Source organism: Eumetopias jubatus, unplaced genomic scaffold (assembly GCF_037043125.1).
Source record: "Eumetopias jubatus isolate StellerSeaLion01/CBP00866 unplaced genomic scaffold, mEumJub1_p1.0 scaffold_109, whole genome shotgun sequence".
NCBI classification, from domain to species: domain Eukaryota; kingdom Metazoa; phylum Chordata; class Mammalia; order Carnivora; family Otariidae; genus Eumetopias; species Eumetopias jubatus.
The window spans coordinates 394,686-418,540 of NW_028274915.1; the positions used below are offsets into that span (position 1 = coordinate 394,686).

Here is a 23,855-nt window from a genome sequence, read left to right on the forward strand (position 1 = left end):
CTCAGCTTCCATAATCAAGTGAGCCAATTCCATATATAAATCCTGTTGGTTTTCTTTCTCTGGAGAACTTTGACAGTCACATCAAAACATGTTCAAAAGAGAAAAATCATAGTGTAAAAAAAAATCTAGAAATGTGGAATATTGTGTGTTCAATTATTTATATAAATCAACCAATAGATTTAAACTATACCTTTACTTTTATAAAATCTTACAGGAGTGCAGAAAATTTAGAAACTTTAGTCTTTAAGATGTCTGCTATAGATTTTGTTCATAGTAACAAATAGAGCAGATACATGACTTGAAAATTAAGATTCAGAAGAATTTATCGGTAAATTATAAGTAAACTAAAGGTAATACTGTAGCCTGGGTGAAATGCCAGAGTAATGACATCCTTAAAAACGTAAGGGAGGGGCGCCTGGGTGGCTCAGTCCTTACGCGTCTGTCTTCGGCTCAGGTCCTGATCCCAGGGTCCTGGGATCTGAGCCCCGAATTAGGCTCCCTGCTCGGTGAGCCTGCTTCTCCCTCTCTGCCTGCGGCTCTCCCTGCCTGTGTGCGCTCTCTCTTTCTTTCAGACAAATAAAATCTTCGAAAAAAAAGATTCCCTCTCCTCCCCCTTCCCCCACACAGGCCCCCTCACGCTCGCTCGCGATCTCTAAAAAACAAAAGTAAAGGAGGTAGGGCGGGGGTCCTCATCTTATCTCTTTAACGTCCAGGGCCAGTATCAGCAGAACTCATACTGATCGTGGCGGAACAGTCGGCTGTTCTAAAACCGAACCAAGTGATAGCCCCCAGCCGCCGCTGCTGTGTTGTGATTTTGAGATGTGTGTTATGTTTAACGGAACAGACTGACAAGCTCCGGCATGTAGTATGCAGCCATTAATCTCGCGAATGTAGTCTTTTAAACCCTTACCAGGAAAAAAGATCGGAAGCAATTTACAGTCGCTTGCCCCAGACATCAAATCGCATTCATGGTCTTGTCCCAGGGTTATACTGGTTAAATTAATTCTCCTGCTCTGTTACAATATAGGCCAAAGGAATTTTGATTGCCTGGACATTTCACAAAATACTGTGCCGGTCAGTTGTATTGAGGCATCTTATTAATCAACCCAGGGGGTTGGGGGTGGGGTGGGGGGAAGGGGCAAGGACTCTAAATGCTCTGGTAAGAAACATGGGCATTAGAAAGTGGAAGAAGACCCTGCAGTGATTGGAGGACCTGCCCCGTTAATGAAGTTACCGTACTGAGACTGGTTGGGGGTCATGCTGAGGTGTACTAGCTAAGGTAAAGAACACCTCACCGAACCTTGCATCTTCTACTAAGAAAGGCGCAATTTGTGGTAGCCATCTTCAGATTTTGGAGACTGTGTACACATTTGGGAAACCAGCCCATTGTTCAGATGACTCCAAATGCGGCGAGTTAAGAGTAAGAGAGGGGTCTGCCGCAGACTGAGTCTGTGCTACAAGCAACCCTGGTGTATAGGTTACAATCCAGCAAATACTGTGCGCTAGATGTGTGTGTGGTAGACGAGGATGCTTTGCTGTCTCTCCCAAGTCTCAAATAGGAGAGTTGGACTGCAGACCTCCAGTGTTCTGGAACAACAGCAGAAAATTCCAACATCATTTGAAAAGTAGCTTCTGACTTGCTGTTGGGCCTTTGTAGAGACTGAGCCCCTGACCAGGGGACAGGAAGTGACTATGTGGCCAGAGCTAGTCAGTGAGAGTTGCATACAGTAATAAGTAAGTTGGGGCAAGGGAGACAGAAAGGGCTGCACAGATCAGAGGTCAGAGAGAAAGAACGCAAACATGTTGCCCATTTGCCTGCCTTTGTTGCACCAACACCTCTCCCTCAGCTCACGGCTGTGGCCTAGGAAGTGTTCCCTACAGCTACTGACAGGAAGAAAAAACTGAGGCCTGGTTCATAGGTAAGATGGTCGAGTATGTCGGTGCAAGCTAAAAATCCACCTGGAAATAATTTTTTAGAATCATTTTATCATAAAAGTAAAGACATAAAAATCACATAAAACAAATGTATAACCCCAGAAATTATCAGAAGGCAAACATCACCCTAGTCAAGAAGTAGATTGTTGCTAACAGCTCCAGAAGCTGCTTCCAGGTGTTCCAGCCTAGTCACAACCCTTCTGCTCACATGAATAACCACCATCTGGCTTTTATGACAATCGCTTCCTTGCTTTGTAAAAATGGTTTTGTCACCCAAACATGGATCCCATCACACTATCAGTTAGTCTTGGTTTAAAAAATTTATACATCTTCTTAAGTATCTCCTCCTCTATAAGTTCTTCTATCCCCTCATTTCCTTTCAGTTTTTCAGTCGAGGAACCTGGGCCATTTGCCCTGTAGAGTTTCCCACAGACTGGATTTTCCTGATTGCATATTCTTAATACAACCCAAGATTTTCTTTCGTCCTCTTGAATTTTCTGCAAATTGTGAGCTGGATCCAGAGACTGGATCAGACTCAAGTTCAGAACTTATAAGAGGCATGTAATTCTGATTATCTCTTTATTCTGTGAATTTAGCAGCCATTGATGTTTTGTGCTTCTAGCCATTCATTAGCAATTGCCAAATGGTGATATGCAAATTCTGTCATTTTATTTGTTGGATTACCTTTATAGTAATACACATACCCTCATCTACTCTTTTATCACCAATCCTATATGCAATTCATATAGGAAAGATGTTGGGATTCCTTTCCTTTATCCATCAGTTTTCAAGATAACAAATGGTTTCTTTATCATTTCCAAAAGTTACACACACACACAATCATTATGAACTTTGCAATTTAAATATTTTGATGGGCTTCAGTCTGTTGTAATTGTTATCATTGAGCTCCAGTTGTCCCATGTTTGACTACTAGGAGCCCTTTAAAGCTGTTCCCTGAATCATGGACATGACTCTAGTAGGATTTAATAGTTTTCTTTCTATCTGGTAATATACGATATTCTAGGCTTGTTTTGTTCATTTCTTGCCCAACTCCTAGATTTGACCATTTCTCTAAGAAGCTCTGGTTTCTTTTAATGAAAATAGTAGTAAGAATTGTATATTGTACCACAATCTGGGCACAAAGGATGCTTATTGTTACTAGGCTGAGCACTATTTTTAGGCCTATTCGGCAGACAGAACTAAGAAATCTATGTAAAATATCTGTTGCATCCAGATTGAGAGTTCCAGTTCCAACTCAATCTTTTATGTAACCTCTTTTCTATTATCATTGTATCTCCTTTTTTCCATATTAGAAATCTGATTCTCAAGAATGTAGAGGATGATAACATTAATATATCCCATAATTACTCATTTATCTCATACTACACACACAGCAGTCTCAGAATAATAATACTAATATTACCACCAATATGGTTCCTGAAAACATTTTAAGAATTCACACACTCTTCGGGTGCCTGGGTGGCTCAGTTGGTTAAGCAACTGCCTTCGGCTCAGGTCATGATCTTGGAGTTCCGGGATCAAGTCCCGCATCGGGCTCCCTGCTCAGCAGGGAGTCTGCTTCTCCCTCTGACCCTCCCCCTTCTCATGCTCTATCTCATTCTCTCTCTCAAATGAATAAATAAATAAAATATTTAAAAAAAAAGAATTCACACAATCTTCTATTCTTAAGGTAGTTATACTCCATTTACTTTGTCAGACCATTACATACTACACTTTCTCCCTCTTATCCAGTGGTATGCTGGGCCAGCTCATACCAGCTCAGGACAGCCAATTGTTAAATATTCAGGAACTTTGCAAGCGGGTTTTTAGACACCTACATTATCAAAGTTAAATTATATAAACTTAACCACTGCATATATTAAAAGTAAAGGTAGAAAATACTCAAAACTCATCAGTTCCTAATTATTTTGCTACATGTTATAACTAGCTATGCTTTTCATGTTATTTACATCTGTTACATCTGCATGGTGGAAACACTATATTACTATGTAATGGTGAGCACTGCACAAGGTTTCTCAACTCTGCATTCAGTGACATCACATTGGTAGCATGAAATCAACCATAGTAGGAATATTCACACCACAGAAATGGGTAAATGATACAAATTAGGACTTGATTTGTTGTTTTTTATGATTGTCTAGACTTTAAAAAGTGATGCAGAAAATGTTAATAATGCAAATTAAACTTAGAAGGGTATTGTGCCTGTAGCCATTTTGAATAGGACCCCAAAAATGAGGAAATATTTGAAAACTATTACCTAGTTCATCAAAGAGGTCACTTGCATCATTGACAAATGAGTGACCTTCTCTTACATGTCTTCATTATTTCACATTTGTCTTACTCATTAACAGAAACAAAAATAGCAACCAACATTCATGTTAAAAGGAATCTCATTCAGGGCACCTGGGTGGCTCAGTGTGGAATGTTCAGCTCTTGATTTCATGATCAAGACTTGATTTCATGATTTCAGGTCATGATCTCAGGGTTGTAGGATTGGCCTGCATTGGGCTCCCCACTCTGTGGGGAGTCTGCTTGAGATTCTCTCTGTCCCTCTACCCCTCCCCCAACGCATGCGCACTCTCTAAATAAATAAAAATTAAAAAAAAAAAGAATCTAGGGGTGCCCGGGTGACTCATTCCATTGAGTGTCTGCCTTCGGCTCAGGTCAGGATCCCAGGGTCCTGGGATCAAGCCCTGCATCGGGCTCCCTGCTCAGCGGGGAGGCTGCTTCTCCCTCTCCCTCTGTTGCTACCCCTGCTTGTGCTTGAGCTCTCTCTCTCAAATAAATAAATAAAATCTTCAAAAAAAAATCTAATTCATCAATGACATGAGTGACTTCGTCGCTGAATCAGATAGGAATCATGCATTTATTCAAGTCAAGATTTTTGTGACACAATTGCTGGTGAGATAATTTTAAAAAACTGGTAGTAGACTTTGTAAGAGGTAGCATCTCACAGTGAAGTTATATAGGCTGAAAAACGAGGTGTTTTATTTTGAAATTTATGTTAGCCATATATTTAATCCTTGTCAGTCCTTATTTTGATGTCTCTGGTCATTTTGATTGTGTGATGCTCATGCTCTTGTAGATTCCTTAGGTTGGGTTCACTGGAATAATGTTCCCTGAGTTGTTTTTTGACAACAGTTTGTGCCCTTTATCTCTGAAGTCATTCTTACTGAATATAAAATTCTTGGCTCACACTTTATTTCCTTAAATATATTCAATGTGCTTATCCATTTTCTTCTGGGATAAAGCACTCTGTTGAAAATCCAGTGATAATTTTCTTTTCCTTATAAGTCATATGCTCTTTTAAGCTTGATACTCCCCCAATTTGTTCCTTTTCCTTTTCGTTCAGTAATTTTACTAGAATATGTGTTGTCACTGGTCCTTCTAATTCAGTATTCTCAGTTATGCTTTCAGTGTGAAATTCAAATCTTTTTTATTTCAGGAAAGTTTTCTTAATTAGAGTATTTAGTAATTGTTCCATTCTTTTACTTTGACGTTCTTTTTCAAGGATGCCATAATCCATTTAATAAGCAGTCTTCTTTTTCCATCCTCAGTATTTGTTACCTCCTCTTCCTCTTGAATCCCTTTAATCTCATACTTCATTGATTTTTTGTTTTTTAATTTTCCTCTTTTCACCTTCTGTTTCTTTTATGGCAATATGTAATGGATTTGTTCACTCGTGTTCCTTCTAGTTTAGTCCTCACTTTTGAAATAACTTTTTTTCTTTTACTTTTTATTCTTTGCTGAGTTCTGTCACCTCATTTCTGAGTTTTTCTAATTACTAATTCTGCTTATCTGTGCAGAATCTGTTCCAAGATCCCCAGTGGATATCTGAAATCACAGATAGTACCAAACCCTACATATACTATACAGTTTCCTATACAAACATACCTATGATAAAGTTTAATTTATAAATTAGGCATAATAAGAGATTAGCAGCAATAACTAATAATGAAATAAAACCGTTATAACAATATACTGTAATGAAAGTTGTGTGAATGTGGTTTCTCTGTCTTTCAAAATATTGGATTGTACTCCCCCTTCTTATGACGATGATGTGACATGCCTACATGATGCGATGGAGTGAGGTGAACGGTGTAGGCGTTTTGACGCATTGTTAGGAGACTACTGACCTTCTGATGATCTGCCAGGAGGAGGATCATCTGCTCCCCAACCACAGGTGACTGCAGGCAACTGAAACCACAGACAGCGAAACCGTGAATAAGGGAAGACTGATGTATTTTGTTTTTTCACGTCCTGTAACATTTTCTTAATATCTTTTAGTTATTTTGAAACAGGAGATCACCGTTTTTTTGTTTTTTGTTTTTTGTTTTTAAATATGGAATACTTTGTGAATGTGCGTGTCAGCCTCGTGTGGGAGCCAGGCTAATTTTCTCTGTATATTGTTCCAGTTGTAGTATATGTGATGCTTAGGCTCGCTTAGATGATCACAGTAGATCACAGTTTTCACCTGTATCGTGGGCATATCTTTCTGGCATAGGAACAAGTAATTCTACTTCTTTTTCTCTTTTTATTATAATAATTTTGCATGGGATTTGACCTTCATACTTATTAGTTATTTTTATATAAAAAGGGTTTTCCTGGACATCTACACTAAGCAAGGTACGAAACCTTCTCTAACATCACAGAGTTCCCTCTTTAGTTCTTTTTGTATGGGGCTCAGTAATAGGGTGCCTTGTTTTCTGAGCTTTTCTTGGTTCTATTGCCAAACCCCACTTCAATTTGAACCTTCCCTTTTCTTCATCTCTGCTGTCTATCCTGCTGAATTTTAATTCCATTTCCTCTTTGGAAGCATTGTGACTATTCTTGGCCTTTTGTTCTTCCACAGACATTACCAAAACAAGTTTGTCAGTTTCCTTGAAAAACCCTGTTAGAATTTATTTTCTGTATTTCATTTAAGTATTTAAAAATCATATATATCTCAGGGCACTTGGCTGGCTCAGTTGGTGGAGCGTGCAACTCTTGATCATAGGGTCCTGAGTTCAAGCCCCACATTGGGCATGGGACCTACTTGAAAAAAAAAGAAAAGGCAACAAAAATTATATATATATCTCTTTCATACATTGTTAAGGGTAAATACTGCTTCAAGGTACTTTTGTTTTAGATGCATGTGTTGTTTATGTGTGTATGTATACATATACATGAGTGTATTAGGATATGTGTCTCTGTCAAAAAGCATGACAACCACTGCCCAGAAGGCTACTTCAGCACTGATTCCCCCTTGGGCTTCCTCTTTTCCATTTGGTATTCATTTTCTTATTGACTAAACTAGACTGTTTTAAAGCCACATGTTTTTATTACTCGGTTCCATACAGATCTCTAGGGGAGAACTGCTGGTAGTGGTGATGGAGTTTGAAAGGGGCTGAGGGAAAAAATGCAGGGAGTTTCCTGCCTCCCTTAAACCTCACCCCTCGGGACCCTTTCTTACACATCTGCTCATGCAGTCAGTTGGGAACTGCTGCTGGGGTTTTTAGATAGCCTTCTCATCCCTTGCCAGATGGTCTAGGGGTTTGTAAAAGTAGACAAGAAATCAGAGGGAATAAAGAAATATTAGAAATGTCTTCACTCTTAGATCAGTTTGAAGACAAATAGTCTATATTCCTCAGCCACCAAGGTGTTGGAATTCTAACAGATAAACCTCAAAGCGCCCTCTGCTGGCAGCCAGTATTAACCACCACTAGTCAACAACGAAATAATGCAGATTTCATTGGTACATATTTTTAAGATGGTAATCACACATAGGGAGTTATATTTATATTCACTATTATGTCCTCCAACTAACCAAATGGAACTCAAGCACCATAAGTTAAAATAGCTCTAAATTATGCAGAATCTACAGTTTTGTTCTGTTTTGTTTTTACTACGCTTTTAAGTATTACAAACAAATCTAAACACTATTTGAAGATGAAATGGACTAGTCATTTATAATTGTTGAGAATAATTGTTATGTTAAAAATAATTGTTTTGGACATTTTTATTATGAGCAGGTGTCAGTATTTCTGGAATAAATAAATGCTGTGTGTCTGTGCTTCTAACTTTACATTTTTCCCTGGTCAAAACAAACTCATAACTAATCCTCTTTCAGTCTTTCTGTGAAATTTCTAACTGCCTAAAAGAGATTATCATAAAGAAGAATAAAGCTAAATTCTTGGATTTATAAAATTAAACTTACATTTACCATGGTTAATAGTTTACTACAGTACAGCCTTAAAAATAAAGTTAAATAAAATTAAATGGAGGAATGAAATAACATCTTGAAAATTCAAATCATCCACTAATTTCTAAATTGATAGTTACTCGTGTATTAGCATAGTTATAGGAAGATATTCAAAATATCAACATCACTTATCTTGTTCAACAGAATTAACTATTTTGTGTATTTATACACTAATATATACAGGACTTGCTTAACTTTTTTCTAAAAGGATTAGAGAAATTTTATGGTTCCTAATTTTCAAAGCTCTAATAATCTTGTGCCTATGTACTGAGGTCACTAAAACCTCACAATAACTTTTGGTATAACTCAATGTACCAGTGATAGTGTTTACCCTCAAGAGAAGAAACTCTGAAACAATCTAGTTTTAGATCTTTATATAAAAGATCAATAAATTAATTCATTTTCCAGTATGAATTAATATTTATTAATTTGCTATTTGTAAAGCTTCTGTATTAAATTACCAGTTAGGCCCTTCCTGATTAATAAGTCTATGGAGTCTACTGATTATAAATAGATCCTTGGGGAAAAACACAACCATAAAAAATTCTTTTTTTTTTTAAAGATTTTATTTATTTATTCATGAGAGACAGAGACAGAGAGAGAGAGAAGCAGGCCCCCAAGGAGCAGGGAGCCTGACGTGGAACTCGATCCCAGGACCCTGGGATCATGACCTGAGCCAAAGGCAGACGCTTAACATCTGAGCTACCCAGGCACACACAACCATAAAAAATTCTATTTTAAGAATATTGAGAATAAAATTGGGAAAGTGTGGGGCAAAAAGCTTACCAACAGGGTCATAAATTTAATAGACAAATAGAAACTATCTATTTAATGCCATTCAGAGCACTTTGATCTGTATTAAAAGTTCTGTTTCCTTTTGTTTAATTACATACTTTGTTTCTATAGTAACTCTAAAGCACTGAATCCGTTGAATGTTCCTAAGCCTTTTACATGGTGACTTCTTTTCAGTCGGTAAACAGTAATAACAATATAATCCTTGTTTAGAACTTCATCTTCTTCCTGAAGCTCCCTTAATTAGTACGCAATAGAATTAAATGCAACTGCAGTCTCACTATACAAATTTGAATAATTAGAAGAAAAAATACAAATCCTAAACTAAGTACCTTAGTTTTCTAGGAATTTACTGCCACCTTCAGGTTTTAATCAAAATGCTTTAGTACTATAGCTTTTACATTTCTAGGAGAGAGTCCCTGGTTAATGCAGTAGAAATATTAACATTATTTTCTGGTTTTGAAGGCAAAGTGCTTTCTAACTTAGATTGAAGTACAAATGTCTTTCATGAAATGTGCTTTCATTTTGTCTTGTCTTTTATGAATCTTCTATAACATGTAATTGAAAATCAAAACCTACAGTTTGTTTTATCAGTCATTATAACTATAATTATACACTGGGAGCTCCTAGAAGACTGTCCAAAATATACTTAAGGATCTTTAGGTTAAATCTAATGAAAAACCCTTCAACAACAAAACTGTTTTCAATGTTCCATGTATTGATGCCGTCCAGCCAAAGACCACCCTGAACTTACCTGGAATTTAACAAACTGGGTCTCTTGCTCATTGCAGTGAGGAAGCATATGCCATAGGGGATTGTGGGTGTCTGATAAAGAAGGTATTTTATTTTATTTTTATTTTTTTTAAAGATTTTATTTATTTGAGAGAATGAGAGAGGGAGAGAGAGAGAGAGAGAGAGCATGAGACGGGGGAGGGTCTGAGGGAGAAGCAGACTCACCACTGAGCAGGGAGCCTGATGCGGGACTCGATCCCAGGACTCCAGGATCATGACCTGAGCCGAAGGCAGTCGCCCAACCAACTGAGCCACCCAGGCGCCCAAAAGAAGGTATTTTAAAAAGGACTTACAGGATTGTACTGTATTAGGGGATTTTTGGTAGGGCTCAAAGAAGTGTCAGAAAGTGGGGGCAATTCTATGATTGGGCATCTTGATTAATCTTATTTATAAGACAGGAGGAATGAAGTGAGGCCAAAGATGTAATAGATAAAGAAGTAGCAGTCAGTCATATTAGCAATAGGGGGCGGTTGCATGTTTTCCTTGTCTGCCGACTGACCTTGTTTCTATCTAGACTTAGACAAGCTTGGGAGGGGGAGAAGGTCTTGGGTTTTTTTTTGTCTCGCTTCATCACAGTCAGAGTGGCCTTGTTTTAAGAGGCTGTTTATGCTTAACGGGAGAACCCCAAGGTCTAGCAATGAGTGCCAGGCAGTTCCTAGTTTTCTTTCTCACATATACATTTGCAGCTCTACCAATATCCTTATTTTTTATTCCTTGAATTTGTGGTGAAATTACCAAAGTTTATTATAATTTTTAAGATGAAAATCAACAGAGTATGAAGCCCTGGTGTTTGTGATAAATTTTGCAAGGGTCAGAAACCCAGCTCAAAAAAAAAAAAAAAAAAAGCAAAAGGGGAATTTATTAGAAGACTCATGTGACATGAGAAGGATTGTAGTACAGAGGGAGTGTGGGTCCGCTGAAAGCAGGAAGTTAAATGCCAACTACCTGTCGGTCCCCTGTCTCTTCAGCTCCCTGTGTCATCTTTCTACACAGGGCAGGAAACTTAATTGCCTGTAGTTCTTAAACTTTATTGTCTTCCTGGTTTCAATATGAGATGGAGACGGATTCTGTTTCCACAGTCACAGCTTGAAAGATCTCAGCAAAGGGTACTAATCAGGACAGCCTGGGTTACATGCCCACCTCGTCTAAACTGTGACCGAGACTGGCAGACCATGAGAGAAATGGGTGCTCCCGCTGAAGCCACATGATTGGGGGAAAAGCCTTTCTTGGAAACAGTGGAACTGCAGTGCCCTGCAGACAAAAGAATTGAGGCCCAGCAGGGAGCAAAAATATGATAATAATAATCAGTTCTGGGTTAGAAATATAATATTTGCTATAAAGAAAAAGGGCAAGAAGCAAGAAGACCAGTTAGACCATCACAATCATCCCAATAAAATACAGTAAAGGCTTGAATTAGGGCAGCATCTGGGGCACAGGACAAAAGAGGGTGATTTCAGAAAATGTTTCAGAGTTAAAATCTGTAGGACTTGACAATTAGAAATGGGGAGTCAAAATATGTAAATAGCCCTTATATAGGATTTATCATGTAATAGCCACTGTTCTAAGCACATACTATATATTAATTCATTGAAACCTCCTCACAACACTATGAAACATTTAGAATTACTATTTTCATTTTCAGATGAGGACGTTTGGAGGCACAGGAAGGTTAAGAAATTATCCACAGTCATACAGCTGGTAAGTGACAAAGTTCACACACACTTAGTCTTGCTCCGAAGCCCATTGAGTTTAGTCAGCTGCCACAGCCTGCCCAGGGCCTGAATTTGGGTGGATGGCTTCATGAATCAAGGGTGGGAACAGAGGAGGAAGACAACTGGGGTTGGGGCAGGGATGTGAAGAAGAGATAATGATTTGGTTTTGTACGTGTGAAGTTCAAAAAGCGTGACCACCAGATGGAAATGCCCCGCAGGTAACTTGTAATATATAACTTGGGTTAGGGCAGAGATTTAGATTTGGGATTGTCAGAACATGCATAGCTGAAGTCAATGTAGTCATTGTAGTAGTCATTAAGTAGATGTACTTAAACATCCTGAAATCATAAATTTATCCTCAAACAAGTGAAAGCACCTGTTTTTTCCATTAACAATGCCATTTTTTAATTCTTTCAATAAGTGAAATATAGTATTTCTTTTCCCATCCCTCTAATAGCAGATGTCGTTTAGCCTCTGCTCAAGGATCTGGTTTCTTAAGCACTTTAACATAAACTGTAATCTTTCTGGTAGAGATGAAAAGCTACCATGTGGCTGCTTCTGGACTAGAATTATGACACTTCTCTCCTCAAGAGAATGCAGCAGTGTGCTGGCAAGGTCACCCACCTCAAAACTGTATTAGACACAGGAAAACAGATAAGGAAAGGAAAAGTAAACTTTAAAGACTGTTACTACATAACGGTTTCCCTTGACCTTTAATAATAAAATGTGTCTTTGAAAGAGAATGCATTAGCTTCAAGTTTAAGAGCAAAGAAATTTTAGACTTACAGTTACTTTCTAGTAATAGAAAGATGGATGGATGGATGAATCGGTGGGTGGGTGGGGAAGAAGGGAGAGAGAGATAAACACATTTTTCAGAAAGATTAGCAACTTGAGATAAAATCAACTCAGTTTTAGAACACTCTAAATATGGGCGCCTGGGTGGCTCAGTTGGTTAACCATCTGCCTTCGGCTCAGGTCATGATCCCGGGGCCGTGGGATTGAGGCCCGCATCAGGCTCCCTGCTCTTTGGGGCACCTGCTTCTCCCTCTGCCTCTGTCTCTCATGAATAAATAAATAAAATCTTAAAAAAAAAAACCCAAATATAAGTTCTGTCACAGTATTTTGCCTCTGGTACCTTGTGAAAAACCTCATGACCAGAAATTCCCAATATATATAAAGAGTAAACATATTAGAATTCTTACATCATGTTCATTTTGTTTTAAACATGAAAAATATTAAATAACAACTTTCTGTTTATACATCAAATACAATTCCTGGTACATGGCAAGCATTAAAAATTACAGGTACAGGCTGCCCGTGAAGTCAGGGTCCATTCTGGTCCAATAAGCGGCCAGAGTGGGAAAGCCTATGGCATAGAAAGAACTTAGAGGGGGAAGTGAGAAAGGCCTGCGCAGCCCAGTAACAGGGGAGAGATCTTGGTCAGCAGGGCACCAGAAAAAAAAAGAAAGTCAAAAGTAAGATGATAGCAGTGTGTCCAGCACAATACCAGAAAGGGGATGCCCTCACCAGAGAACTGATGACTCTCACCAAAACAAATCTGATCACAAGGTTGTTTTCACACAGATTTTCCTAGAAGGAGAGAACTGACTTGAGGAGTCAGGTCTCCTTCTCAACTATACTTCCCAATTTAAATTATTAAACTGACACTTGGCTGCCCCTTCAATCCCCTATGAGTTGGTCAGCCTAACTTCCCCAGAGCTGTCACCTTGAGGCATGTTACCAGTTTGCTAGGGCTGCTCTAACAAAATGCCACAGACTGGGAGGCTTAAACGACAGAAACTCATTTTCTCACAGTGCTGGGTATTAGAAGTCCAGGATCAAGGTGTTGGCAAGTTTGGTTTCTTCTTAGGTCTCTCTTCTTGGCTGGCGGGTAGTGACCTTGCCCTGTCCTCACACAGCCTCCTGGGTGGGCACCTGTCGGATGTCCAAATTTCCTCTTCTTTTGTCAGTCAGATTGGATTAGGGTCCACCCTAAAATGATCTCATTTTAACTCATCACCTCTCTAAAGACCCTATCTCCAAATACAGTCACATTCTGAGGTGCTGGGGGTAATGGCTTCACCAGATGAATTTGGTGAAAGGGGTGGAAGGCACAATTCAGCCCATTACAGGATATATAGATAAAGTTCAAGTTTCTGGGCCTGTGAAATAAAGGGCAAGGCTGGGCCACAGTGTCCAATGGGGGAAACTGCCTCAGTTAATCCCTCCTGACCCAGCAGCCACAATTCCTGTAGTTCATCCATAAAGACAATATAAGGAACATGCATTTTTCCCTAACCCCATTCTAAACTTCCATGTTTTTTAAAAAAAATATTTTAGATTTCCTTATCTTCAGCAATTAAAATAGTTTATATTCCAATTTCCATGGGACTACATAAATCCTAACTAGTATATTCATCCTGCATCGACTTTTTTACCCTATAAATTCATTTTAGTTCAGTTTTAATGTACTGAACTTACTGGGTCCACAAACAAAATCTTCGAAATAACAGCCAATGTCCCTGTTTTTCTTTTCAAATAATTATCAGTGAGGTGTACACAGTTCTCTGAGTAGTGTTTGAGTTCTAAGTAACAATATGTATTTGAGAACAACCTGAGGAAGGCTGCAATGAAAAGTGCTCAGGCTACCAATGAGAGGGACAGAATGAGGAGTGTGCTCTTAATTTGCTAATAATTATTAGTAATGCACTGGATTAGTGATGGTTGGGGTGTTTTTTTAATGGAAAATGGCTGGAAGGGATGGGCTGATTATGAAATACTGGGAGCTGTGGGAGGAAAGGCCTATAAACTGATCCTAAAACAGAGACTGATTATAAACATGACAGCAGCGGCAGCAACTGATCATATCACACTTCACAGATTCTAACAATCCTCCTAAACCTTTTGACCAGAGTCTAATGGCAAACTGCCAATATATAAATATAAAAATATTTATAAATGCATTTTATAGTACTTTATTTTATAGTACTCTATAGATGATTATAGTTGTATATGTTTTCAAAGTAAATGCACTAATCGTAGTTTTTAAAAATATTTTCTCTATTTAGAATTTCAGAACATATGCGGTACATTTTTGTTAAAGTATAACATATATGTATATTTTAAAATTAAGTATAACTTGCCCATCTTGAATATCTAAATATACCCCAACAGAGGTTGAACTGTGATGTAGGGAAGCAGAAACATTTGTTTAACACTCCAACTCTCTGTACCTATTAATGTAAATTGGCTGAAATCATTCTTAGAAGTGGACAGGTTATAAAGAACTTACCCAAGAGTAATTCAAGACACTACAAATGACACTCAACACATCTTTTTATTATATACTAAATTTAAAAATACAAATCTTATTAAAAATGCTTATGAAACATTGTATACATAAGTACTGTCAAATACTATTGGATTATGACATTATGTACATTTGTTAAGGTTAATTAGAAACAGAACAAAGTATATAACTTTGCTGATAATGAATTTCAGAAGTCAAATATTTTAACATTTGGCAACTGTGAAGTAGTGATCTACACAGGAAGATGTTTGCAGAGGTAAAATAGTAAGAAAACAAACGGAATAATGCAGATATTCCTGCCCTGTTAATAAGTAGCTCTCTTCCTCATCCTCTTCAGTCTCATTATAACAGAAATTAAAGTGCACAAGACCACCAGGAAAACTTGACTTGGTTGTACCCTAATATATACTACAGCCAATTGTGCTGCCATATTGAGGGTTTCAATTCTTTGTACTGTTCCTGAGGTTTTAGAAGTTAATTTTGCATGTGGCTAAGGGAAGAGAGGCCAATACTTTCTAAATTGCACCAAGTGGCCTTAAAGTGTAGAACCACCAAAGATAAAAATATTAATTTGGGAATAGACTCAAGAATATTATCCCTGTCTACTTTGCCCTAGGAATAAAATTAAGATAAGAACCTAGTTTTACCTCTGAAAAATGCTTACTAAAAATCTGTTTCAAAAGGTCAGACATGAACAGCAAGCACCACAATACTGTCAGTTACTATTCACCACTTATATACTGCATCATAAATACCAGGCATAAATACCTGACCTCTACAGGTTCACAAGAAATACAGGTAGAAGCATGTTATTACTTGACACTAATTTTACTAATTAAGTATAATTTGTAAAAATAGGTCACCACCATACAATCAAGGAAGAGGAGAAGAAAAGCTCCTAGTCTACAAAAGTGCTCCCTTTAGCTTTCAAACCCAATAGCTTCATTTTGGGTAAAACAAGATTGTAAAGAAAGGTCATCAGTTCTAAATAAGCTGATGATGCCATATATACACACTCACGTATATATGTTTAAATTTCAATTCTGATTTAACACAATGTACTAGTACAAACCATTTATAGGAAACATTTTATCAGGCTTATTTACAAACACAATGAGTGACAAAGATATGGAAAAATCAAAGAAATTGTAGACAAATATAGCCATTTAGCAACATAGTTCACTAAAGATAAAACAGATTTGCATAATGTTTTTAAAAAACAAAGAAAAAAATTTAGTAAGAAACCCCTACCATATATATATACCTATTGGTCATTGGACCTAAAAGGCAAATAAATGTAATGATCATGATTAAGTTTTTATTACTATCTCATTGACATATCAATATGAGGTTTACTTAAGAGTACTACCTACAAATACAGTCTCATGATTCGATGAGAATATTAAGTTATTGAATACATTTTTAACTCCCATGGCACATCACACTTGATAACACTAATAAGGTAGCTTTAGATAACACTTAAATCATGATTATGAATGTTTAATTGAATATTTTCCTTTCTGTAGCTGTGAAATGTAAAGCTTAGATTTGCTTCCATCAGGCCTCTTAAACCAAACTTCATCATGGTTAATTGTTGTAATTACAGCACTAAAAAGGGGGGGGGAAAGGAATGAATGAATGAATTGCAATACGCCTCCACCACTCATTTTAGAGTACTAGCCATAAAACCAAAATAGCTGGACTGCAAGAGTAGATTCAGATATGTAATTGTCATTTACCACAATGCTGCACTATCAGCAGGGCATATTGTCAAAAACATCACATTCAGCAACACTTAAGAGACAATCTCCTTTCTTTCCTTAATAGAACTGGTCATATTTACTATAAGAACTATTAAATGCACATTGTTCCACTACAGCCCCACCCCAACCCACCCCCCAAAAACACACAGTGGAGCTAAAAACACTAATTATATAGTATTACACCTCCAATTTATATCAGCCCAGGCAGTAGGAAATCTTTGACTGTTTTAAATTTTTTTCAAATGCTTTATTTTTTCAGAGTATCCACTTACTTTAAGTTTTTATTTAAATTCTAGTTAGTTAACATATAGTGTAATACTGGTTTCAGGAGCGTAGGAAATCTTAAAAATACCAATCCCTAATTCCCAGTGTCAAAACATCTGTAGGTACTTGTATGGATTCTTTTTTTGACACTACTTATCTTTATGTAGAAATATTTTTAAAAACAGATTTGTGTTTAATACTCTTATAGTATTTCATCTCTTTTTAAATCACATTTATGCTAAGTAGTCAGTAAAATGTCTTAAAAGTAGTAAGATAAAGCAAAGAATCTAGGGGTATCACATAGAACCTAGTAATTAGCTCAGGGCGCTTCTATGAGGAAAGTTATTATACACAATGCTCCTACTATCCTAAAACTTTACAGATGAAATTACAGTCCAAGTAAAACCACTATATTTGGAAAATGAGTATTCTTCCCTAAATACAAACACTGCATTTACCAGTCATACCTAGAAAAAGATACTTTCTTACTATAGAATGTTACCACTCTGAGAATTAAATCCTAAACTACTGAAGGAACAAAAGCAGTGATTAGCATTAATATTTTCCAAAAGCTACAACCAGATAAAACTTAGAAGGCTATCAGGGTGCCTGGCTGGCTCAGTCAGTGGAGCATGTGACTCTTGATCTCGGGGCTGTGGCTTTGAGCCCCATATTGCGTGTAGAGATTACTTAAAAAAATAAAATCTTAAAAAAAAAAAAACCAGAAAAACTTAGAAGGCTGTATAATTATCGAAACGTTTAAGCTTAGACAGATTGAGTCTTTTAAAAGGCAGCTTTCAGTTTTCAAGTTACACTCTAATTACTGTGACTCTTAAGGCTTTCCTTAATTTTCCATTCTTTTCCTACTCTAATTGATACATATTCTTTGTATCCAAAATACTGTAACACAACCAAAAAAGTTAACGATTAATATATCCACCCAAAACTCATAACAGATGGTTTAAAGATCATAATATTAAAATCCTAACAATTCATCTACTTTAAGAACTAACAAATAGGACCACTTACCTGGGCTAAATAATTCCAACATTTCCTCTTGTGTTAATGCTTGTGCTCAAGAACTTAATATGTGATGTAGGTCTATAAATATTAACACTGGTGAACACACATGCTAATCAAATCATATGCCAAGAGAAAAGAAGGATCCATAGGCAATTAATGGTGCATTATGAATGTACTACAGAGGGGGCAAATATTTATTGACAATAATGTTGTAAATACTGAACAATGCTGAAGTGATAATTTTTACCTTGTAGGACATTCATCTTTTTTATCAATACATATTGTTTGTCCACGTATATACCATTCACCATCATAGTATAATCTTCCTTCTTCGGATCTAGCACTGTGCAGATGTTTTTCCAGTTTCACAGGTGCTAAAGGGATCAGTTCAAAAACTGTTATATTAATAAGACATTGTCAGAAAAACAAAAGTGGAGAACATTAAGCAGTATCACCAATCCATGCATATAGGTGAAAAAACACTAAAAATATTTCTTAGATAACAACTATAAATCTAATAGAAATAAGAGAGGGGCGCATGGGTGGCTCAGTCGGTTAAGCGACTGCCTTCAGCTCAGGTCATGATCCCAGAGTCCCAGGATCGAGCCCCGCATCGGGCTCCTTGCTCAGTGGGGAGCCTGCTTCTCTCTCTGACGCTCCCCGCTCTTATGCTCTCTCTTTCTCACTCTCTCTCAAACAAATAAATAAAATCTTTAAAAAAAAAAGAATTTAATTTCTTATATAATTAAGTTTTTAATATAACGACAAAATAAAGCTGTACAATGTACAATAAATCATCAGTTAACTAGACAAGTGCCAGAAGGGGAAGAAGGTGCATTATCAGTTACTAGTGCCAATTTTAAGTAGGATTTTAAAACATTGTAATTCCAGGAGTAGTGCTCACTGTTGAAATGAAACCACTGACAGGGGCGCTGTTTGGTATGTGGATGACTTAGCCCTGATTCAATCAGTCTCCACAGAGAAGATTCCCGAACTTAGATTAAATGACTTACGTTCTGTTTTCACTCTGTGTGGACCCAGTGTAGCCATTGCCTTAATTAAAAAAAGAAGAAAGACACTGAGTTTATAGACTGAAAGTACATTGTGGGATCTATTTAATGTCTACAACCCTACTGACGACCTCAGTAGCTAACAGTGAAATACAATCTTCAGCTGCTCTAATAAATTTTAATGTCTAAGACCATAAGGAATATAAAGAATAACCATTCCGCCTAAAGGTGTTATCAATACCTGAATTCATCTCTTGCAACTAAGAAGTTTCTGAAAACGGAAAAATTTAATACAAAAAATAAGTCTCCACTTTCAAACAAGCACAGAAAATCCTATAATTCTTGAATGTTTAATGAGAGAATGCAAGACATACAATACGAGTTCAAATATTCACTTTCATTCATTCAACAAATATTTATTGAGTGCCCTCAGAAAGCCAGGACTGGGCTAAGGACTAAGCACAGAAAGATTACATATTATTACTTTTGTATAATAATAATAATAATTATTATTACCCTAAATAAATGCTTTTCAGGACTTTTGCATAAATTATTTATTACATTATTACAGGAAAAAATACAAATTGCTGACATGTCTCTCTTAAAGTATTCTTGCAATCCACAGTTATCTGTATTAGCATTAACTGCCACAGAGAGAATGTTGTAAAGTAAGGCATATTAACAATAATCGTATTTTGATGTATTAGTGAAAAACCACAGAATCTTACAAAGTAAGATTCCATTGCTCTTTAATCATACCTTCCTAATTGTTGTCCAGTCTTCAAGAATATCAAGATCTTGTAGCATATAAACTATATATGGACGTGGAAAAGTCAAGGTCAATTTAGCTGTAAGAATTTCACACTTTGAATTTTATTTCCAAACTTCTGTTTTTCAGAGAATTGGAACACTGATTTGTGGACATAATCCTTTGGCATGCTGAATTCTGACTTCAAATTATTCTCCAAAAAACTCAGTACGAGGATAAATACATTTCAGTACTTCAGATGCTATAACCATATTCTCTTAATTCTAAGATATCACTGATTATAAGATATACCACCAACGTAATCACTGTTTTGAGGTGGGGATGGGAAAAGACAGGGGTAAAGGAGGAGCGTCCCACAGGGAACACCACAGGGAACACCAAGACTGAAAGCACATACTAAGTTAAAGACACTCCAGTTTTGGAGGCTCATGGGTGGCTCAGTCCATTAAGTATTTGACTCTCTTGATTTTGGCTCAGGTCATGATGACAGGGTCGTGAGATTGAGCTCCGCACAGGGCTCCGCGCTGGGCATGGAGCCTGCTTATGATTCTCTCTCTCCCTCTCCCTCTCCCTCTGCTGCTTCTCTCTCTCTCTCTCTCTCAAAAAAGCAAACAAAAAATGTAAAATAAAAACCTGAGGAACATTGAAAAGTGTTAAAAAATATACATGTGAATTAATCATGCTATATTCACATCAAAGCCTTTGTGAGCTACAAAGCCATATTTTCAAAGTTGAGATCATGACTAAATTTCTGCTCCTTCCCTACCCCTTTTGATCTAAACTATATTCTTCTGCCTCAGTTTTGTAAATCATCTTTTGCCTATTACAGGATCATATAAATAAAGTCAATGTATACTAATAAAAATTACAAAGACAGGCACAATGCAAAAATGTATACCAAGGCAAAAAAAAATTTAGAAAAGGATATCTGAAACAACAGCTGGCTTCTTTTTGTCAGGACTGAAAGGATCCTTCCTCTTTTTTCTTGACTGAAGCTCATCATTCCACAGCTCTGGCAAGTAAATAAAAATTAAGTATTAGCTGATTTCTGGAGATCAAAGTAAGGGAAAAGGCTTTGTAATTTCATGGTAGCAAAATTTCATTGGAAGCTATGTATATACACATATGACTATATAATTTCATGAGCAGCTCTATATTCATAAAATTTCCTGTGCCTTTATTAAAGTAAAAATCAACTTGGCATTTACTGACTACTAACTGATGAACGTATGTCAGGTACTTTGTTAAATACACACTGCGTGCATTATGTCATCCTCAAAGCTATCCCTGAGGTAGTGTTCCTATTATTTCCATTTTACAGATGAGGAGACTGATTTAGAAAAGCTAAAGTGACTGTTCACAGTCACCCACGCAGTAGGGCCTGGGGCAGTGGTGTGACAAGTTCAGCGTGTCTCGGGCGCCTGGGTGGCTCAGTCGTTAAGCGTCTGCCTTCGGCTCGGGTCATGATCCCAGGGTCCTGGGATCGAGTCCCACATCGGGCTCCCTGCTCCGCGGGAAGCCTGCTTCTCCCTCTCCCACTCCCCCTGCCTGTGTTCCCTCTCTCGCTGTCTCTCTCTGTCAAATAAATAAGTAAAATCTTAAAAAAAAACAAAAAACAAGTTCAGCGTGTCTGACCCCACTGTGCCTATTCTACACCGGAGAAATAAAATCTCTGAGGGGAAAAGCAATGTACACGCAAGACCTGGAGAGTAACCCAGTATATCTTCAACCCAGTGTAGAAAGCCTTTCCATAATACCCCTGAAAAGGCAATTTCAACCTTGGACTGATGTAATTATTAATGAGTTTTTCCTTTTTCTGAGACAAAAATCTACCTCCCTGTAATTTCCGGTTTGTGTGATACCAAAAAGAAAAGGTTTTTATTCCTTCTTCCACCTGATCTTTCAAGACTTAAAGAGAAGAACATATACTGTAGTTGTCTTCCAGTACTATTCTTATATTATAAAGATATTCTTGCTGTTCTTATAGTATACCATTCTTACTCCTGTAGCTGCTGTCCTACTTCTCTTTTGTCCCTTTTCACGCATTCCCTTTGCTATGTCTTTCTGAAATGTGAATGCAAATCAAAGCAACAATCACAAGCCCGTCAAATTCTTTAGAAGTCTCCCCCTTTCTCATTAGGACACTTCACTTACATAACATCTGTGTCAGGAGACTCGGATATGATGAGACACTACAGCAAAGCCCAGGTTCAGTGTCACCTAAAGTAACTGTCCCCAGCACGCCACCCCCATTCCCTGAGCTAATATCAAGGCTGTGCCTGTCCTCCTCAAGTCTTCTTCTCTTCTCCTCCAGCTCACTCTGGACTGTATCATACAACAAAAGCTTTTCACTCTGCGGAAAAAAAAAAAAAGATTATGCATAAGTGGAAATATAAAATCGGTCTTAACTATGAGTACTAAATCACTTGCTCTTAAAGTACTTTAACACATGATGCTTTTGTCTGCTAACTTAAAATTTTTTAAGATAAAATGCCAAAAACATGAAAGAAATAAAACTAGAAAATACAGAATCTAAGGACAGATTTAAATACATGCAATTAAATTGTTTAATGACATCTAAATTTATATGTGATATGAGGGTAAATGTTTACATACAATTCACAGTAAGCGCCAATGGCCCCTTTTATATATAAGCAGGTCCTACCTGTCACTATAACAGAGAACCTGTACTATAAAGTAGATCATTATAAAATGGTTCATGTTTTCTCATCGCAACAATAATTGAGCCTTTATTCCTAATACCTCAATATCATACAAAATAGACTACTATATCGCAGAGAGGGATTCAAGTAGGAATTCTGTAATCCTTTTAAATCTAATGAGAGTCAAAATCATAAAACTACAGACTATATCCAGATCTCTCAACAAAACTATAGAAAGACTGAGGGACTTGCTAAAAGAGACTATTTACTACTAGCAAATCAGACTAGAACCCAGGTCTACTAGTTCTAGCCCCTTGTTCTTTTAATTAGAAAACATTATATCCCTTATTTTCAAAGGGATAAAATATACATAAGTATAATACCTAGATTTGTTCTATAAAAAGCTTATGACAGATTCCCAACCCGCCCACCACACCCTTACTCTAGTGAGGAGAGGCTACTAATGCATAGTTAGATGTGCCTGTCGCCTCATAGAGACTACTGGAATACAGTTAGATAGGATTTCTAGGGGAAGGCACAGGCCACACCCATTTGGCAGCACTCCCAGTGTAAATCATGAAATCCTCTCTTCCAGGTGTGAAATTTAGAGTCTACACATGCTTGAAGGTTCTCCTGAGTGGTAGAGAGAAGATGGCTTTTGTCAATTTGAGGCAAGCCAGGAGCTTGAGAAAGTAAAGCTGAAGACTAAAACTCGATCTCATATGAAAAATCGTCTCCTTGCTTGCTACCCTCTATGTTTATTTCTTTTTACTTGTTCCCCTACCTTTGGTAAAGCCTTATGAAATCTTCCAGTCTTATCTACATTGTGCTACAAGCACTGGGAAACATTATATACCAGAGGAAAAGGGAGAGCAGACCCCAGCCATGGTCAAGATAGTGTGACAGCTATAAACAGATCAGATTCTCCAACCAAAGATGACTCCTAATGCAGAGTGGAAGTGATAAAGCTTTTGTTTTTAAGATTATGAAGATTTAACTGCTGCAGTCTCTTTCATTTCTATTGATAAAATTGCCCTAGGTCAAGCAAAAATTCTAAAATAAGTCCACTAATCATTCTTTATAATTAAAACAAAACAAAACACAATGATCCTGAAATATTTAAAGCTTTGAAGACACCTCTGAAGATATTAAAAGTATAAAGGGTACAGATAGAAATGACCTTGAATCTATTCACAGTCTCATTTCTTTGTCCTTCTCTCTCTTACCCTCAGCCCTGTAAGATCCTCAAAAACCTTTCCTGAGTAGGAAAGACAGTCATTAACACAGGAGCTAGAGGACACCTGGAAAAGAAATGGGCATCCAAACTCCCTTGCTTAGGTGCTGTAGAGGCTTCTTTGTTCAATAGGTAATTCAGCTTTTTTAAAGTACTTACTATAATTATATATTTGGCTTCAAAATCCCATACCCCTCCAATCTCCCCACCGACACTTACTCCTTTGAATGTGGATAGGAGTTAGTGACTCACTTCTAATGGACAGAATGTGGCAGAAATCTAGGTCATAAAAAACATCGTCGCTTCCATCCTGCTCTCTTGGATCA

At 37.3% G+C, this 23,855-nt stretch overlaps 1 protein-coding gene, 1 long non-coding RNA gene and 1 other non-coding gene across 4 annotated transcripts in view; 1 reads left to right on the forward strand and 2 right to left on the reverse strand.

Annotated features, from left to right (window-relative positions):
* The window catches only part of LOC114203192 (uncharacterized), a 145,388-nt gene extending 122,347 nt beyond the window's left edge, over positions 1–23,041 (forward strand). The window contains exons 6-7 of one of the 2 annotated variants that reach the window (XR_015767473.1): positions 11,424–11,479; positions 22,891–23,041. This is a non-coding gene — a long non-coding RNA (uncharacterized LOC114203192). Of the gene's footprint in view, positions 1–11,423; positions 11,480–19,761; positions 20,218–22,890 lie in introns of those variants that run through there. The other variant, XR_015767474.1, reaches the window with a different exon arrangement.
* LOC148161618 (U6 spliceosomal RNA) lies at positions 6,293–6,399 on the reverse strand. The gene has a single exon (XR_015767492.1). It is a non-coding gene; the product is annotated as a U6 spliceosomal RNA (small nuclear RNA).
* Positions 16,224–19,687, reverse strand: LOC148161619 (breast cancer metastasis-suppressor 1-like protein). Its single transcript, XM_088020705.1, has 4 exons — positions 19,623–19,687; positions 18,867–18,906; positions 18,101–18,227; positions 16,224–16,411 (listed from the first exon to the last, which is right to left on the reverse strand). Exons 1-4 carry the CDS (start codon positions 19,668–19,670, stop codon positions 16,294–16,296), a joined length of 333 nt encoding a protein of 110 aa, XP_087876831.1. The 5' UTR covers positions 19,671–19,687; the 3' UTR covers positions 16,224–16,293.
* Positions 23,042–23,855: the final 814 nt, after the last annotated feature.

Bases quoted from the DNA above. Each gene is read 5' to 3' on its own strand.
- LOC148161619 (XM_088020705.1), bottom strand. From the start codon at position 19,670: ATGCTACAAGATCTTGATATTCTTGAAGACTGGACAACAATTAGGAAG. The intron at 18,228-18,866 runs GTAAGTCATTTA...TGATCCCTTTAG, and splicing joins ACACAGAGTGAAAACAGAAC to CACCTGTGAAACTGGAAAAA. The intron at 16,412-18,100 runs GTAAAAATTATC...CCCCCTTTTTAG, and splicing joins AAAGATGAATGTCCTACAAG to TGCTGTAATTACAACAATTA.